The 18,804-nt window shown below is 41.0% G+C and overlaps 1 protein-coding gene across 4 annotated transcripts in view; it reads right to left on the bottom strand.

Annotated features, from left to right (window-relative positions):
- The window catches only part of STXBP6 (syntaxin binding protein 6), a gene marked incomplete at both ends in the record, with an annotated part of 166,522 nt that overhangs the window by 48,162 nt on the left and 99,556 nt on the right, over positions 1–18,804 (bottom strand). For 2 of the 4 annotated variants that reach the window (XM_084240880.1, XM_084240879.1), the window contains 2 exons: positions 6,547–6,712; positions 7,914–8,044. The exons of 1 other annotated variant lie outside the window; for it this stretch is intronic. In XM_084240880.1, coding sequence (XP_084097006.1) covers positions 6,547–6,712; positions 7,914–8,044 — 297 coding nt within the window. The remainder of the gene's footprint in view (positions 1–6,546; positions 6,713–7,913; positions 8,045–18,804) is intronic. One more of the 4 variants, XM_084240881.1, reaches the window with a different exon arrangement.

Raw genomic sequence — 18,804 nt, forward strand, 5'->3', positions numbered from 1 at the left:
TAGCAGGGACAAAAATCACACATGAATTTATTCTTGAGAAATAAGCAGTTCTTTATAACATATCCCTGGCCAGGGCACAGTTAGATTATAAGGTTCAGAACCCACAAAGTCATTATTCATTGATAGGAAACATGAAAAGAGGAAGAAATATAAAGATTATAGCAAATGTCATAGATTCTCTTAAAGCACTATTATAATATATTGGGATTATAAGTGACCATATAACTTTTTTTTTTTTAATTAAGAATGCTATTGGGATGCACAGATGTGCTCTTTTTATGATTTGTTAACTCACTTGCACATGCCCATGCCCAGGGCACTCACAAGGTGAAATAATTGCATACCTCATCCAGGAATGACCCTTCATTGTTTGGAAGAAAAGCACAACACAAAGCCTCATTTGAATCCTTAGATGCTATTAAATCCTGGGGGAATCCAGATTAAAGCCATCTGGTTTTCCTCTAGCATGCTGATCAGCAGGGGCAGATGTGGGCCAGCATGAAGGAGACATCAGAGACTTCTATGCCCCCATAATTCTAATAGAGCTCAACAGCCTGTTTTCTACCCTCCTGGGAGGGGCTGTGTGTGGATGGGCAATATTTAAGAAATTCTCTTTAATGATGATGAAGAAAAGATATAGGACTTCAAAATAGCCTGCTTTGGGGAAAAACAATCTGGCATATTTCAGAATCAGATATAAGTAGCATTGAAGTGTAACTGTCTGGATTAACAGAGTGAGGGTTAGCTCATTTTATCTTGTTCTTGTCCATATGACAACTGCTAACCAGCCTTGACTCCAGCTCATCCATCACCTTGGTGGCATCACATGCTCCTAATCTGGATACATCTGTGAGTCCCCCAGAAAGGAAAACAGAGTTGGGGAAGATGTCTGCTCCACTGTGTTTGGATGTCTACAGCGAGCTCAGGACCTGACAAACAGTTCTTAGTAAATGTTTGTGGAATCAATGAAATAATGCATACAATGGGGACTTCAAAAATCCAGCAGGGCCAAAGACATAGAAAACAGGTAAGAGGTAACTGAATAAGTTACCAAGGATATTTGGGCTTAGGACTCTGCAAAAATGCTGGAACATGCTTCAGTTTATACAGAACCTTGTTTAGATGTCTTTCCCTACCTCCCCTGGAAATAATTTATGACAATCATTGAGAAAGAAAACAGGTTTGCAAATAATCTACTTTGTGATCTAACCCAGAAGTTGCCCATCCCAGCAAAGTTCTCCAGAGCTTACAATAAGAGGCTTAAGGATAATAGGCTGCAGTCACATTACAAAAGGTCGGTGTACAGAACAGCAACGGGAAGCCATGTGGGATTTGCTTGAATTTTACTAAGAAGAATGAAATAGCAAGACAACAGAGTTCCTCTTGGGATCTTGACATAATATGACAGGCCCATTATCTAAACTGATGCCACTGTTTGGAGCAGACACATTTCTTTGAAATGAATTAGTTGAAAACAAATTTCTCTCCTGGAGTTTGAAGTTCTACATGTGTGATTAATGCCTTCAAGGCAGCTTTGAAGTACAAATGTGTTATCACACATATAACAGTATAATATCATTGCTGCTTATAATAAACAGAGGGAAAAAAGCCTCCATTTCAGAATAAGTAGACATAACCTATATTACATGAACCTGAGACTCTTCTTTTAAGGCCTCTGTTGTTCATGATGCCACGTTACATCTCAGCAGTCAGACTGGCTTCATGTCTCTGCCTTTGGTATCTTAGGTTGGTCATTTAGAGGCCCAACCACTAGGTGAATGGTTTTGTATTTTTCTTTCTGATGAATGAAAGGGAGGTAGAGTTGAGGTTAGGAACAATCTAAACTACTTGGGGATTTTGGCCTAACTCATGGACTCTCCAGCCATCTAGCTACAAAGATTCTGACAAAGGCTCAAGTAGAAATCAAAGCTTCCCCTTTCACAACTGCTGAGAGCATCGTGTCCCCTTTCTGTTATGCCAGCCGGCACTGTCCTGAAGACATACACAAGTCTCCTGGGTCTTATGCCCAGCTTCGGAGGATCAAATCTCCCCAGTCTGCCCACTGGAGATAAGGACATATCATGCTTAGAGGAGAGACTTTCAAACAGACCAAAGAATCCATTTCGTGTAACTGTCCTTAAGGAAGAAGAACATGATCCTATGGGATAATATAATTCTGCATCCATAAATACATGAGAACAACTGCATGGAATTGTAGATACTTAGAAGACAATCTTATTGAGCTGCTTTTAATGAAATTGGGGTTCAGTGGGAGTCAGGTCAAATTGCTTCTAGTCTTTTGGTCTTTTAAAATCATTCCAAGTCACTGGGCTAAGGATTTCCCAGTGACAAGGTTGGACCATATGGAGAGCACCTGAGAGGTCCTGTAAGTGGCCATCATCTTCCCAGTTCACTAAAACAGCCTCACTTTTATCTGTTAAATATATGAAAGTTCTGATAAAAAAAAAAAGCAAGATGATTCTAAAGGTCACTGTGATAATCATTTTTAGGACCAAAGGGAAAAAATAGCTTAAGGTCGTTATCCTAATTATATACATGTGAAAAAACTCGGGGTAAAACGTTATTACCCATCATCTCTGGCTCATCAGTTTTTTTAAAAACCTTGTGATGTGCTGGCTGAGTTACTTCAAAAAATTCTTGCCCACCTCCAGGGGGCACCATTCATAATGAGGATGGGTCAGTGGTGCTCCAGCAGGGGCCCCTCAGTGGCCCTGAGGAAGACACTTTCTGAGCCGACTGGGCTACTATTTGGATCTCATTTCTGTCACTTACCAGCTACCTGACCCTTGGCAAGCTATTTAATAACCTCTCTGATCATCTTTCCTTCTCTATAAAATGGCGATAGCAAATTGCATTTCCAAAGTCTTCTGTAAAATCTAAATGAGATAACATATGTAAGGAACCCAGTGTGGGGCAGCAGACCTACACTAGTCGTTTTTTTAATTACAAAAACAAACCACATCTCACAAGAAAGCAAGTATATCTAGGGCTTGTGGCCCAAGTCCTAGATCAATAAACAGTATGAAATTGGGAGCAGCTCTCATCTGCTGAAGATGGGTAGGTGCCCCCAAATTAAAGGGGTCAGAATGTAGTAACCTGAGAACTATACAATTTTTCTCTCTGAAATGTGATAACTGGCAGAAAGGAAGACTAATCAGCATGCTAATTAATTAGGATGTGTTGGTACAACTGTTATCAAGGATAAACAACTGTTTAAATAAGACAGGCTGCCTTCATTAAGGACATATGTGCTGCTAACAAATTACTATGTGCTTAATTCAAACTGTTTGCCTTCTTTAGGACCAGTCAATATTCAACTGCACAAAATCTTTTATCTGATTTTTTTTTTTAAAGATTTATTTATTTATTTATAAAGCACTGGGTACAGTCAGAAGCGCGGGAGGGTGAAAGAATTCACCAGAGCCAGAGCGGGGAGCAGAACAGACAGAAGGACCGAAGTACACTGCTGAGGGGAGCAGCGGGCGGCAGGAGAGGTCTGCGCGCCATGTGGGACCCTTGCCCGTCGGTCGGGGATCGAACCAGCGCTACAGAGGCTGCAGGCAGCTTTGCAGCCCAGCGCTCAACCACTGCGCCACCGGGGAGGCCCTATGTGATTCTTAAATTAAAAAGGGATTAACCTACACAATACAGCTATAATTTAGGATTATAGTTTCTCCAAATGATAGAACTGAGAGGGATTTCAGAGATCATCCAGTCTAAGCTCCCCATGTTACACCTGGGAACACTGAGATCTAAAGAAGGAACACCTTCATCACAAAAGGCAGAGCTCATTTCTGGCACTTGGTTACATTAACTTATTCTCTTTCCATTATAAGGAATCAACATTTTGCTTTACACACTATAATTGCCAACAACCTAACATGGGTGATATGGATTTCTATCAGAATTCTGCATGATTTGGGGACTGTGGGTATGGAAAACACTGGGTCAATGACTGCCAAGCACTTGGGTGAGACTGTGTGGGAACGTCTAAGAATAGTAAAGAAGGTAAGTGAAGAGCCTGTTGGAAAGGCTGTTAGGGATCGCCCAGTTTGGGATTTGGTAGTGGCAATTAAGTCTCTTAAGGAGTCTATTAAGGGGCCAAATATAGAAACATTCTCCATGTGCAGGCTCACACACAGGAAGCACTTAGTTCATATTTGTTGTATGATTGGATGATGACCCAAGAGTGAATGCAGGACTGAAAGGACCTGTTTGGAGAGAAAAAAACAAGAGCTTCAGAGGCTACAGACAAGAGGCCCTGCCTAGTGCAGAAATGTCCACCGATACTGTGTCATGTGTCATGCAAGTCAAAGCCAATGTCATTTGACATCAGGGGAGAAGTGTCACAAGCTCTCCCAGCTTGAGCAGAAAGGAAGTGGCTGGTGTCCCTGTCAAGGGCCGGAGTGTAAATCGGGGACATTCTTGCCTCCCAGTGCCACTGGGGCTGTGACCAGCCACTCTGTACTCAGGATGGCATATGATGAAGGGGAAGCTGGAGGGGAGTTCCTCTCCAAGGGCACAAAGATTTTAAATTCATAATGTTACACAATTTGTATAGGGGTCTCTGTGCTTAAGTGCTATCTATCCAAGCTACTGCCCAAACCAACACTGATAAGGAAATATTTCATAGCAGGACCTTAAGATCAAGATGCAAATGGAATCCTAAGCTAGCAGAGAAAGCCCATGTAATGAAGGCTAAGAAAGAGCTAAGGCTAAGGATTTCCTGGCCACCAGCCCAGTCACTCCTGGCACATTCTGACCTTTTGCCAACTCTGTTGAGGCTGGACTTTCAAAGCAAGGTTCGTTCCAGCAGTTCCAGCAGCACAGATAAGACAGAAAGCTATATCTCATTATATTTCCTCAACAGTAAGAGGTTAATATTTGATATTCCTATTCCTTTCATCTCTGTCTAACATTTTTCACTTTTGTACAGAGGATGTGGCCACTTTGAAGAACATATACACCATTTATCACCTCTCCTATTTTCCTAGGATATGAGAAGGTAATCCTAGGAAAAAGTGTGTTCATTAACACCCCAGAAAGGCCTCTTACAGTTCTTAGGGTGTCACAACTTCCTATTTAAGAAAAGTGCCAACACCTTGGTGGCTCACCAGGGGGTCCAGCAGAGTGTCCTCCAAGCAGCAGCAGACCGATGGCAAAATGATAACAAAAACATCACTTACTAGAACAGAATAACAGATTGTACCCCCATTCATCTAAAATTTATATTCAGTCCAAGGAGATGTAGTAATGGCTCTAATGTGACCTTCATGTGACATTTGATTAAGACACAGTTGGCACCTTTTTAAAAAAAATTCTTTCAAACTGGGTAGAATAGGTCAGTGAAAAGACCAGTGACATAAACACTCTTCTTCAACTGACATAGTGATTAGTGAGGTTTTTATATTTTAAGCACAGTTTCAATCCCCTAATAAGAAATGCCACATTGAAGAAAGGTGTTAATCATCCACTAAATGTTTCTTGTTAAGTTGCCAAGGCTGGTGTTGCCCCTGATGGCTGGCTTGTAGCACGCATCCCAGCTCTTCTCTGTGTGCCATTCAAAGAGTAAATGTGATATGAGTTATACAATTTAAAAGAAAGGAACTACTGGGCCTCCTTGGTGGCACAGCGGTTGAGCACTGGGTTGCGAAGCTGCCTGCAGCCTCTTCAGCACTAGTTCAATCCCCAGCCACTGGGTGAGGGTCCCACATGGCGCGCAGACCTCTCCTGCCACCTGCTGCTCCCCTCAGCAGTGTACTTTGTCAATCAGCCTGCTCTGCTCTCTGCTCTGACTCTGGTGAACTCTCTCACCCTCCTGTGCTTCTGACTGTACCCAGTGCTTGTATAAATAAATAAGTAAATCTTTAAAAAAATTAAAAAGAAAGGAACTACTATACTGTAAGAATTTTTAAATTAATATTTGTAAAATATCTTGAGAAATAATAGGAAAAAGTACCCAGCAAACAGAGCTCTGCAATGAAATGACAGAAATGGGAGTAGAAAAACCAAGCTGGAAGGGACAGGTTGTCCTTAGAGCACAAGTAACCTCAGCAAAGTGGTTAATTATTCTGAAAAACTTATTCTGGAGTGAAAACGAGGCACATGTTTAGATTTAGCATGCAGTGAGCTGCCTATAATTGTCTACTTTTTGAGCATCTTGATTCTTTTTTTAAGGTTTATTTTTATTTATATATGCATATAAGAACTGGGATGCAGGTCAGAGGTGCGGGGAGTGAGAGGATTCACCAGAGACAGAGTGGGGAACAAAACAGGCCAATCTACTGAGATACACTGCTGAGGGGAGCAGCGGGTGAGACAGGAGAGGTCTGATGCACCATGTGGGTCATCTCTCTGGCTAGGGATTGAACTCGTGCCGCAGTGGCAGGCGATAGCTTGATGGCTCTGAGACTTTAACCCCTGTTCCATTGGGGAGGCCTGACACATCTTGATTTTTTTAAGACTTTTTATGTAAAGAGCAGTCTAAGGAAGCAGATGGCAAGAATCACACAGGTGACCACTCACCTCCCATGATCTTAGACTGGCAGTTGATAAACTCCGGCTTCCTGTCGGTGAGGTACCTCTGGCAGGTGTGGTGCAGAATCTGGAAGAAGGTGCACTTTTCCGAGGCTGTGCTGGCTACCCACTGGTCAAAAGCGTTTTCAAACAACAAATCAAATTCTGCAGAATCCTGGAAAAGACAGCGAAATAACCACTGACCACAATGTATAAACACTGCTGCTCCCAGCTTGCCCCATCAGAAGACTCAGAGACTAAAACAGGTGTTTCAACCTGTTAGAGCTTTGCTCCTCACCATAAAGCTCATCTTTATTAGCAACCAGCTGTATAGAGAGCACACTTCTCTCTCTTCATCAAGAAAACCCCAAATCTTGCAGTATTATACATGTCTTGGGAAGCTACTATCACAGGAGCCCCTAACTACTTATTGACTTAAGTGCCAATTCAGACTACATTTTACTTTCTCAACTACTTGGAAAGGATTCTTACATGATCTTAACACTGAACCCTAATAATATTTTCCCTTTGTTAGGGAAATATTCCTCTTATTCTTTTATTTTATTAAAGATTTTATTTATTTATGCATACAAGAGCTGGGATACAGGCCAGAGATGCGGGGGGTAGAGGATTCACCAGACATAGAGTGGGTAACAGAATAGGCAGACTGACTGAAATAAACTGCTGAGGGGAGCAATGGGCGAGATAGGAGAGGTCTGCTGCACCATGTTAGTTTCCTGCCAGGGGATGGAACTCGTGCTGCAGTGGCTGTGAATTACTTTTTAGTGCTGAGCCTTAACCCCTTGTACCTCCAGGGAGGCCCACCTCCTCTTAATATTTTAGTACACAGTTACAATTTACATTTCCTTCTTCGTCATTACTGATGTTATGGTGAGGGGGTGTGGGTAAAAGGGAATATTTTGAGTAGGTAATTCTACGATAAAACATTTCTCTCATGAAGTCCAGTGGGATCCTAATAACTAATTTGTAAGGTATTATTCATTAGTTTGACTTTTGGCAAATAGAAGTCATCATTGGGGGAATTAGGAGTTAAATGAACTTTGATGAACATGGTTTTTCACAGTGATAACCGTGGATGTATTATCTAAACTCTGCCTTTGCACTTTCCGATAAACACATTATTGGCGGTGATCTTTGTTCAGTATGCATTCCCTTAGGCTTCTCTACCAAACATAATGAAAAGATTTATCATTTCCCTTAAGAAAATGACAGGGATCAGAAAAGTCACGGTCACATAAATGAAATAGAGAAATAGCCTGGTTAAAAATGACGCAGACAACTGCTACCCTGTCAAGGTCAAGTGCAAGCCGTGTATGAGGCAAGCACCCTCGCTCAGCACTGGACACTGCTCTCACCCGATTAGGATCGATGCCATTGACCTGGCGAAGCTGCTCAAGCATCCACTGTGATCTCCGCACGAATGATGTGGAGCCTTCAAATTGTTTGACTTTCGTGATGGACGCCTGCGTGGGCTTCTTGTTCGTCACTGCCAAGAAAAGACCACTCAGATTAGTGGTGTGCAGGCTGCATTGTTCCCTCATTTAGTGGTGTTTCTATTTGACACCTACATGCACATACACAAGTATGGAGAGAAAGTGAAATAGAAAGAAGTAGAGAGAGAAATATAAATATACATGTATATTTACGTAAATCTATCATCCATCTATCTGCCTGTCTGTCTATGAAAATGACAATGAATGTATGCCTTTAGTGAAAGTGAACTCAAAAACTCAAAAAAAAGTTTTATAACCTCCACTGTCAAGCAGTTAGAATATAATCACAACTGCAAGGTATGCTTTGTTTATGTCTTCATCCATTCAAACCAGACACAACTTATTGGAATAACATCAAGTCCTTTAACGCAGGCCACAGCACACAATTACTGACTAGGGAAAGAAGCACATAGGGTTGAGGGACATGAGGCAGGGTTCAATGAGGAAAGCTGAAATTTAAAGGAAGTACAGGTTACTGGCTCCCTAGGGAATTACAATATATATTTGTGATTTATAATCTGGTGTAAATATTTTGGACTTTAATTATAAGGAGTAATACCTCCCATACACAAAAGAAAACAAAACTATTTATCTCTAAAATATAGTCCACTTGGTATCTAGTTTGTGTCTGATTATGACTGTATCTGTTCTTAGGAGACCCCACCCCCCAGGTGAATTCCTGAGGTTACCACACCTGCAGGACCAGGATGGTCCCCTTCCAGTCTTAGTTGGTGCTTCTGCTAAGGATGGACAGCACCACCTCTCAGACAGAGGTCAAGCCTAGCACCAGGACAGTCAACTTGACTATTTCTATATCTGCTCATTTTGTGATTTAGAGCCTCAGTGGTGGGGTGGGGGATGCAATAAAGTATTTTGAAAGGGCTTTCCTAAAAGCTCCTCCTTGAGCCCTGGCTGTGGGAATTGTAAGATTATGTAGAAATGATGCAATGGAAAGAGCCAGGAAGAGTGGAGAATGCTTCTTTGTAATGAACAAAGTCCTAATAAGACTTATTTCAAATATGCCCCCAGAATTCACATTTTTCAAATAACATGGCAGATGCTTAACAGATGGCAAAAAGAACCCTTGTGGGAGGGAGGACAGAAAGCATCTACTCCAGTGACTGGCTGTTTCATGCATACCATAATTTAGTGTAGTCATAGTGTCTGGGGGTCATTAAAACAGGAAATCAGGGATCCCAAGGGCAATGAAATGTGGACACCCTGCCTTTAGATCCGGTAAGAACCCAAAGGCAGCACCAAAAACTGTTTTTCAGCCTTAGTATAATCTCCTCACTTTGTTCCTAACCAGAATTTAGCAAACATTTTACAAAATTTCAAATAATACTTCAGGTTTATTATCCATCATCTCTGTTATATTTGGCTAAAAGTTTCTGAACGCTTTGCCCCAATTACATTTACATTTATGGTTAAAAAGTCATCATCCTCTGGACATCCACAATAAGAGGCAATTTTATAGTCTTCTATTCATAAATGGCCTCCCTGGCCCACAGCTCCATGTATCAGTCTGTGAGTCCCATTAGAAATAACCGTTCTCCCAACTAAATTCAGGCAATATTACCAACCTGCCCAGGAATCTGTCCATCTATCCATTTAATTCGTTTATTTTTTCAAGTCTCCTATGACACAAATATGTTTCTCTGACAGTTATGCCCCGCTCTTGTGCTTTATGTTAAAGGAAACACCACACCTGGGATACATGCGGGTCCTTAAATGTGCTTAAAAGATTAAAGAATGCTTTTCAATAACAGGAAAACATGTGTTCCTGTATTAGACACACACCCCTAAACACACAAAGAGGATTTCCTCCCTCATTTATGTAAATCACACGACATTCAGGCATCCTGGGAAACACGAAGCCCTTTCCTTCTAGTTAAAGTTGTTGTGAACGCCTATTTCTACTTCTGGTCCATTTATTTCCAAGGAGTTTACAGCACTATAAAAGCTCAAACACAACACAGGATGGCTGGAGTTACTGCATGTGGGCTTTTCAGGAAGGCCTGCCACATTGAAAGTCTGTCACTGACCTGAGAAGGGCAGAAACCCCACCCACACGACAAATACCCCATTCAATGGGTCACACTAAGAGGTACAGTTTGCAGAGGCAGCTACAACTCATCCATTTCTGCCTCCCCCTCCACCCTCCATTAGTTTATTCCTTGCCCACTTGCAGGAGTCTGGGTAGCTTTCCTGGGCACTGAGCCCGGTTGGATTTAATTTTTGTTTATTGTTATTATCTCCAACATCCCAGTTTCTATTTTGAAGCAGGTGTCTTAAAATTATATTATTATATATACACTATATAGAGTTAAATAAAGACTTGCGCCTTCTGAAATCAAAACACTTGCACAAACACACCATTGCCGAACTTTCTGAGTTCCATGAAGCATGGAAGAGCCAATTTTTAATTCCTTCTTGGCTTTAGTGTTTTTGGTATCTAGAACTGATTAAAAAAAAATAAGCCAGACATCTAGTGAAAAGCAATCATTTGCTTTCTCCTTCCAAAGGAAAACTGATAGCATACCCTGGAAAACACAACCAAATGACCTGGGTCAGTAATATCACAAAGTGGCAAGTTCAAGTATCTCCACATGGCCAACTCCATCATTATCATTTTGAATAATTTTAAAAGACACTCTGTCATGGCTTCAACTCTCATGAGCAGATGGTAAATAGACAGACATTTAAAAGGGTAGGGGACATGATACTCTCAGGCGATACTGCGACCACCAGGAATCAGTCCTGTCCCTTGGTTCTTCACGCCAATTGTCCATCAGAATCCCCTGGGAATTTTACCACAAATACATCAAATTGTATGAATCAGAATCTCTGGGGGAATGGCACTAGCTGCTATATTTTAGATCTCCTTAGTTGATTCTGAGAAACACTAATTGCTGACACCACTGAATTTGTATATTTACGCATTTAGCACATTATATATGGAACATTTATAAGATGGAAGACACAGAAGTAAGTTTTGTGGGCAGTGCAAAGATTGAATAAGATACGGTTCTGAATTGAGAACCTTGTGGGCGGGGAGGAGGATGAAAATGGTACAAAACAGTACTATAGCACAGTAGGATTAGTGACTAGCATCATCTGAGGTGTCGTGAGGTGGGAGTGGAGGGCACTTTAGAGGTCAAGGGAGAGTGGGGGAACATCAGGGAGGCTTCATGCAGACGCCACGTTCCAGGCAATATACCATGAACCCTGGCCTGGAGTTCTATGACTTCCCCCCTCCCCCACTGGCTTCTCTGACCAGCCTGGCCATTCAAGTAGAACTACAGGAGACTGATCCATCTATTAAAAACTTCCTAATCGGCTACTAGTGGGGAAGGGAACATGAAGACAGGAACAAAGTGGGAGAGGGGGGTCCAATGGTTTATGGTAAAGGAATCTGGGTACATGAATGGTGGGGGTGGTGTGGGGACACACGCCTGAGCAGGTGTGAACCTATTCTCCTAGATCATATGCAATGTTGTAAACCAATGTTACCTCAATATAGTAACATACATACATACGTACATACTCATCAATGGCATCCCAAAGTATAGGTTAAGTTTTGGGGCTGTTCAAGTCTAACATTTCTTTTCCAGTTGCTCCCACCTCTGGGACCCCCCATTTTTCTACAGTGCTACCAGAGAAAGACAGAAGCATGGCCAACCAAACCTAGCTCTTTTGCTATCAGTTCTGATAAAAAGAATGTGGTTTCCATGGCTGCAGGCTTCCTCCTTCGCCTTCATGTAGAATTGATCAACAACTCCACTATAGCTAGGAAGCTGTTGATAGGGACTATTATATCTGGAATATCATTACTGTCATCATTCAAGTGGTATACCATCTCTAGCTCCCAATGGCTTAGAAAGGTCTTTTAAAAATGGTTCCTCCATGAAATGTTATACAAAGACACTAAGTTGTACTCAAATTGTGGAGACCAGTGACCTTGGTTTTGCCCAATCAGAAAATTCTATAGCAAAGCATCATGTTAGTCAGATCAAACCTGGTTTTGTAAAGTCAACAAGATGGATGAGTAGACAAACACTGATGAGGAAAGGAACTGTGGAGATGCAGGTTACTTGCACATTGTGCAAAACAGAAGAGTTCAGACTGCCTGTGGTTAAGAGCCTAATCCTCTTTTCAACGACCAGTGACTGAGAACACTTTTTCTTAAAGTGCACTCTTTTTCCTACACTCTCATTACTCACAACATCACTTCTCAATCATTCCAAACAGGAAAATTAATCTTTGCCTAAGATGCTAAGATAGCTAGTCTTAAGAAATGAATAATCAGCATGTAAGCAGAATGATCACACACCACCTCTCCATCATCTAGATATTTTTGCCTGTTTACTAACATTTGGGCAAACATGTTCTTTACATGTTAAGCTCTGAAACGTCTTATAACTTTATTGATTTTTCTCTCAAAATAAGGTGAAGGACAAATTGTCTCTAAAACATAATTTACTATTGAGATAAGGCAGCTAATACACAGAATGTATCATACCTACACACCTAAGAGACTTAAATTATCCTCATGCTTAGTCGCAGCATGGTCTTAGAGTTAAGTGAAGGTTAGAGTTTTGTGGCAGGTCTTGACCTCTGCTCTGCTGGAGTCTAATGGCTGCACATTTTGATTTCAACTGTTTATGAAAAATAAACAATTTGGAGAAAAAGTGGCCACATAAAATCCTATCAGGGCTGCTCTTTGGCTGTATCAGAGGTGACTTACATGGGGGGTGGGAAGTAGTTCAGAAAGTAAAAGCAAGAGTGAGCACACCTTCTGGAGGCTGATGTGATGAAGAAATGGGCTATCAGTACAATGAGAAATGATTGTTTGGGAATACTGCTGCCTCCAAACTCAATATATAATCACCGTAGGTGGATTTCACAGCATCTATGGAGAAATAAATACCAGGTCTGTGGCTATATCAGCAATTTTATCCAGTGAGGTGCTGAATGTGTACAAAACTTTGAAGCAAAAAGATCTAGATTGTTACCTAAAATCCTTTCAGAATAGGGAAGCATCACCACACAAGGAAATGGAGCATGATGCTCTCCATACTAGCTTGGCCTTCTGTTTCTCACTCTATTTTTCAGGGTGTTATCATTTAGGGAGGTAGAAAATGTTTAGACTGTGCAGGTTCCAACCAGACCAACCCACGAAATGGCTGAGTTTGTCTTTGGATTCTACTCTTCTCCTTCCTATCTTAGGTACTGAGGGCTCTCTTTTTAATAGATCAGAGGGAACATTCTGGAATCTGTTTTTACAAAGAAGTTTTTAATCCAAATAAAAAGCAGTCACAATACTCCCAAATGGTGGCGTTTTTGTTATGCATACTAAGCTGGCAGAGAAGAAAGCTGGATGCTTTCAAGGGTTCCACTAACCCTACAGGAGGGGAGGGATGGGAAAGGGAGAATCTGCAGAAGCTCTGAAGTTTGTTTCTTTTCTTTTTTCCCCCCCAAGGAAGCACATATATCTGCTATTGATTTATTTTTTTAATTTTATTTAATTTTATATATTTTTTACATCATTTTTCATTTTTGCACAATGTATGCATTTTCATCTTGGTTATAGTCCCCATACAATTCCCACTCCCCCTTGTTTTGATCCTACTCCCTCCTCCCCCCAAGGGATCATGCTCAGCAAAATAAGCCAGAAAGAAAAAGAAAAATACCGGATGGTCTCACTCATAGCAGGAATTTAGAAAACCTAAATAAGGGACCAGGAAAAAGACTAATTATAATAAAGTAAAAATCAAAATCAACAAGCAACTATAAACCTGAAGTTTAATTCTTAATGGCAGACTTTCTTAATTTACAGGAGGAATAATCACAAAGAAATAAGTTTTCCACAAAAAGATTCCTTGCTTGTTATCGCTAGTTCCTAGGTCTATACCTACATATTTCCAAACTGTAGGAAGAGGAGATTGAAAGTCTAGGGAATTTCTCCAAAGGAACCAATTGTACAAAGAACTTCTTCTTTGTAAAGAAATTTGGTAAGTCCTTCATGAGAAGGAGAAGAATGAGATACAACTTGCATCTAGGATTATTTATGAAGGATATGTTTATTTATAAATTATTACTATTATTATTAGTGTATTATTAGTGTCTCTCTATATAGTGGGAAGACACTATATAGAGAGTAGCTAGCAACCACACATTCACAGAGCAAGTACTCTCTATGCCAACTCTACAGGAAGTACTAGCTGGCTTTAATACTTCCAAATTAACAATAAGACAGCCTCACTTTTAGAATATATCTTTTTTAATGTCTCCTGTCAAGATGAGATTTAGCTGGTACTTATAAAGCCTAGTAGCTCCAGCTCCTAATTTTAAATCTTCTTTATCCTGTTCATAATTTACTTTTTTTGACTGTAAAAATATATCGATTTTTATTGGAAAGGGTCTTCTACTGTTCAAGTCAGTGACAGGCTCAGGTACCACAGATAGTCTTGGAAAGTTAAATCTTCTGCCAACCTACTGATGAACACACAAATGAATGAGGTAATAAATGAATGGTTCTTTTACAAAAAGAAGACCAGATCTTGTGCCCTTCAAAAGTCGAGAATAAACTAAAAGCATATTTCAGGTTCAATTGTTCTGTTTCAGATCAAGCCATAGTCTTAAAGAATGAACTATTTCACAGTAGAAGAGAGGAGTAGGTATCTTGAGAACTAGAGGGAGCAGAGTAAAAACCAAAATGATGCAGAAATATCAGGAGACTAGAATTTCTCCTACAAATCTGGGAGGAAAATTGGGGGATGAAGACCTATTCAAACAATGTTTTCCTCTTTCCTTATGCTAGCAGCAGCCCTCTTATGTAATTCAGTTTGTTTTGACCTCCCTGAAAACATGATTTCAGCCTTCAGATTCAGCAACCCAAGGCTTCCCATTGTGCCTGATTTTTTTTTTTTTTTTTTTACTTCCTTAGACTTTCCCCCACAGACCTGCAGAGAAAATCATTTTGCATGCATTTTGGGTAAAGGGTAAATATACAATGAATTTTAAAATCTGGTTAATGTCAGTTACTACAAATTTGTATTTTATCTGGAAAGGGCATAGTGTATCTGATTTAGCTAATATAAATGTAAAGCAAACTGGTCCAAGCCAAGGAAGTAAATGTCTAGAGTTGTGAGAACTGTGATGATTTCTGAAAGAGATGTCTGATCTAATACTGAATACTACATTATACAGTGCAGATAACAGAAGGGTTAACCACAGTCATAAAGTCTTTTTCTGTTCTTACTTCCATAATTCTGGAAACAGATGTAAACATCATTTTGATCTATTCTTAGGGAAGATTTACAAACAGAGGATCTAAAGACAAAGGCATCAAAGAAGCAGCTACCTGACTCAAGAATGAATTAAATTATTCCACACGAAGCTCAAAGGCTGGAAATAAGAACTTGAAAAAGATAGTCTTTTATTATTTGCTTTCTCTGAACATTGTCCATAATATATAGAAAAGTATAGGCCAAGCAGCAACTCTCCTCAGGGAAATATCATTCTTGCTAGAAATTCAATATGTATTTTCTGAGAGAGCTACTAAAAAGCTTTCTTAGGACTCCAATACCCTTCAAGTGAGAAAGCCTGAACTATTTCTGCCACTTCTACTCCTCTGTCCCTCAGCAGCTGTGGAGAGGGGTGCTCCTCCTCCCGCCCCTCCCCGCCACCGCTGTGTGTTGTTCCCCTTGAGGCAGCACTGGGCTGCTGGCACAGTCATTAATAAGAGTCTAAAAGAACCAGGGAAGGATGTTATATGGATACAGATTTCCTTCAATCTGAGAAGAGGATGTCCCCCACAACCCCCACCCCCAAATGGGAGTAAAACATGAAGGAGGCAGAGCAACAGAGAATTTTCTAATGGGCAAAGTACTAAATATTTAATATCACTAGGTTTATGGGAAAATCCAAGCTGCGATTACTTAGCAAGCATATGTTGTCAAACATAATTACAACTATCAATCAAGCAAAGACAGATTTATCTGCTCTCTCTGCTTCCTTCCCTCCTCGCCACCACCACCACTTACTCAATAGTTTTAATAATGCATTTTAAATGAAGGTGTACATCACCGAAGTTAAAAAAAAAAGTGTATGATGTCATTAAGAACCTGTCACCTGTAGTCTTTACTGTTATAGATTGGGGAATAAAATCTAGCAATATGTTCTGGGTTAAACAAATGTCAATTGCATTAGTGAAAATTATCTACAATTAAAATTTGTTGAATTTATTATAGTAAACTCCAGGCAGTATCCGCTAAAGTTGGACATGCATCTAGTCTTTGACACGCACTTCTGGTCTGTGTCTACAGAGTAATGAGGACTTTGTTTTCCCTCCTCTTGCTGAAGTGACCAAACACAGATAAAACATGAACCAATGAAAGACAGAGATCCCTGAGAGATGGGACATGGAGATGCTGAGCCCTAGGTTGGCACTGGTTTACTATTCTGGGAGAGTTTTCCAGACTATGCACGGAGGAGACACTCAGACAGAGTGGCAGATTTCCAAGTTGAAGAGACAGAGCTGAAGGCACAGGGAGGAGAAGGTGAATAAAAATCTCAGGGTAGAATGATAAAGAAGAAAGAACCATACACACAGAGAACTCAAGGGGTTCGTTTTGGGGGTTTAGCTGCTTATGTCTCACCACATGTCTGTGAGGAAATTATGTGAGGCCAGAGAAAGAACTCAAAATAAAGAGAGCTCTGTGCTCACACAGGGCTGGGATTGGTGCCTGTCCCTACCAGACAGACTGGACAACCTCAAGATTCATGGGCACTGGGCAGAATACACCAAGAGACTTCCCCACGAGTGAGGAACAGTCAGCCTCACACTGAAGGATGCTCTAGTTTCGCTTCCAGTGATAATATCATATGCTTACAGATCCAGGGTGCTGTATGGGAATGAGGGATTGCCAAGGGATAAATTTTGGGGGTGATTAACAGGCTCATTATTTTGATTGTAGTAATGATTTCATGGGTGTATACATGTAAAAACTTACCAAACTGTATGTGAAGTTTCTTTTTTTTTTAAAGATTTATTTATTTATTTATACAAGTACAGGGTACAGTCAGAAGCGCGGGAGGGTGAGAGAATTCACCAGAGCCAGAGTGAGGAGCAGAACAGGCAGACTGACGAAGTACACTGCTGAGGTGAGCAGCAGGAGTGGCAGGAGAGGTTTGCGCGCCATGTGGGACCCTTGCCTGGCGGCTGGGGATCGAACCAGCACTGCAGAGGCTGTGGGCAGCCTCGCAGCCCAGCGCTCAACCGCTGTGCCACAGGGGAGGCCCTGTATGTGAAGTTTCTTGCATGTCAATTTTACCCGAATAAACATAAAAAAACCACACAAAACTAATCCATTGTATAAAAACTTACTGAATGGTACACTTAAGATTTGTTTGCCCAATGATATATGGAATACCTTAATAAAAAAGCAAACCAAAGATAATAGTAAAGGCAGAGTCTGAGAATGTCTCGCTAGTGGTGCTGTGAACTTAATGGCTGCTGATTTGGAATCACCCATCTTGGAGTTACATATCTGCACTTGCCCCACCTAGCGCATTCCAGGGCTTCTGTCAGTAATAGAATCACACCACCCAGTAGATTCTCTATAGAGGATTAATGTGCAAACCTTGGAAGGTTTAATGTGCAAACCTTGTCTTAGTCTGCTGGGGTTGCTATAACAAAGTACCAGAGACTAGGTAGTTTGTAAACTGACATTTACTTCTCAAAGTTCTCCTGGAGGCTGGGTCCAAGATCAAGGTACCAGCAGATTTGGTTCTGGTGAGAGCCCACTTGCTAGTGTACAGATGGCCATCTTCTGGCTGGGTCCTCACCAGGTGGAAGGGGTGAGGAAAGGTACTAATTTTATTCATGAGGGCTCTGCATTCATGACCTAATCACCCCTCAAAGATACAATCTCCTGATATCATCCTCTGGGGGGTAAAGATTTCAACATATGAATTGGAGGACACAAACATCCAACCCATAATAGTGGATCTAGCCACCGCAATTCTGACACTTGCTTTTATAAAATATTTATGTTATTTGCAAAACTGTGCAGTTGGTTTCATGGCCCTCTTCCTTCCCACTCTCTCGGAGCCCTTTCCCATTATCTTCCCCTTAGCTGAGGCTTTCTTTGCACCCTCTTTTCAGATTTCTCCCACTCTGCTTGTCAACACGCTCAATGTCTTCTTTTCCCACATGCACCGTTACTGATCAGGCCAGTAATACCCTATTCATTCTTTTGAGAAATATGCTAGCAAGTGGAAAAGTATTGTGTGCTTAGCCCCCCGACTGCTGTACCACCCACTCTCTGCTTCACCTGTCTCACTGCTGCTCTCCAGAAACTGCCCATAAAAACCGAAATACTTCCGAATGACAATACCTGATGGCTTTTTCTTCTGTCTGCATGGTCTTTGTTTCAGTGCACCACTCCCTATAATTACACATACCCCAAGACAACTTTTCGGGCATTCTTTGGATACAAAAAGCTTTCTGGCCACAGCAGTTAATGCTAAGCTCAAAGATAGAAAAGAGCTTGACATGTTCAAAGAAGAGAAAGACAACCAGGGTAGCAAGAGACTGAAGAAAGAGAAAACGTGTGAATGAACGAGATCATGGACACAAGCAAGTGCCAGATCGTGAAGGCCCTGGCATTCCAGGCTTTGTAAGCACGAAACAGGGGATCTGGTCTGTTTTTTAAAATATTGGTCAACTAGGCAAATAGGTCATGAC

This window comes from Talpa europaea (assembly GCF_964194135.1).
Source record: "Talpa europaea genome assembly, chromosome: 8".
Lineage (NCBI taxonomy): Eukaryota > Metazoa > Chordata > Mammalia > Eulipotyphla > Talpidae > Talpa > Talpa europaea.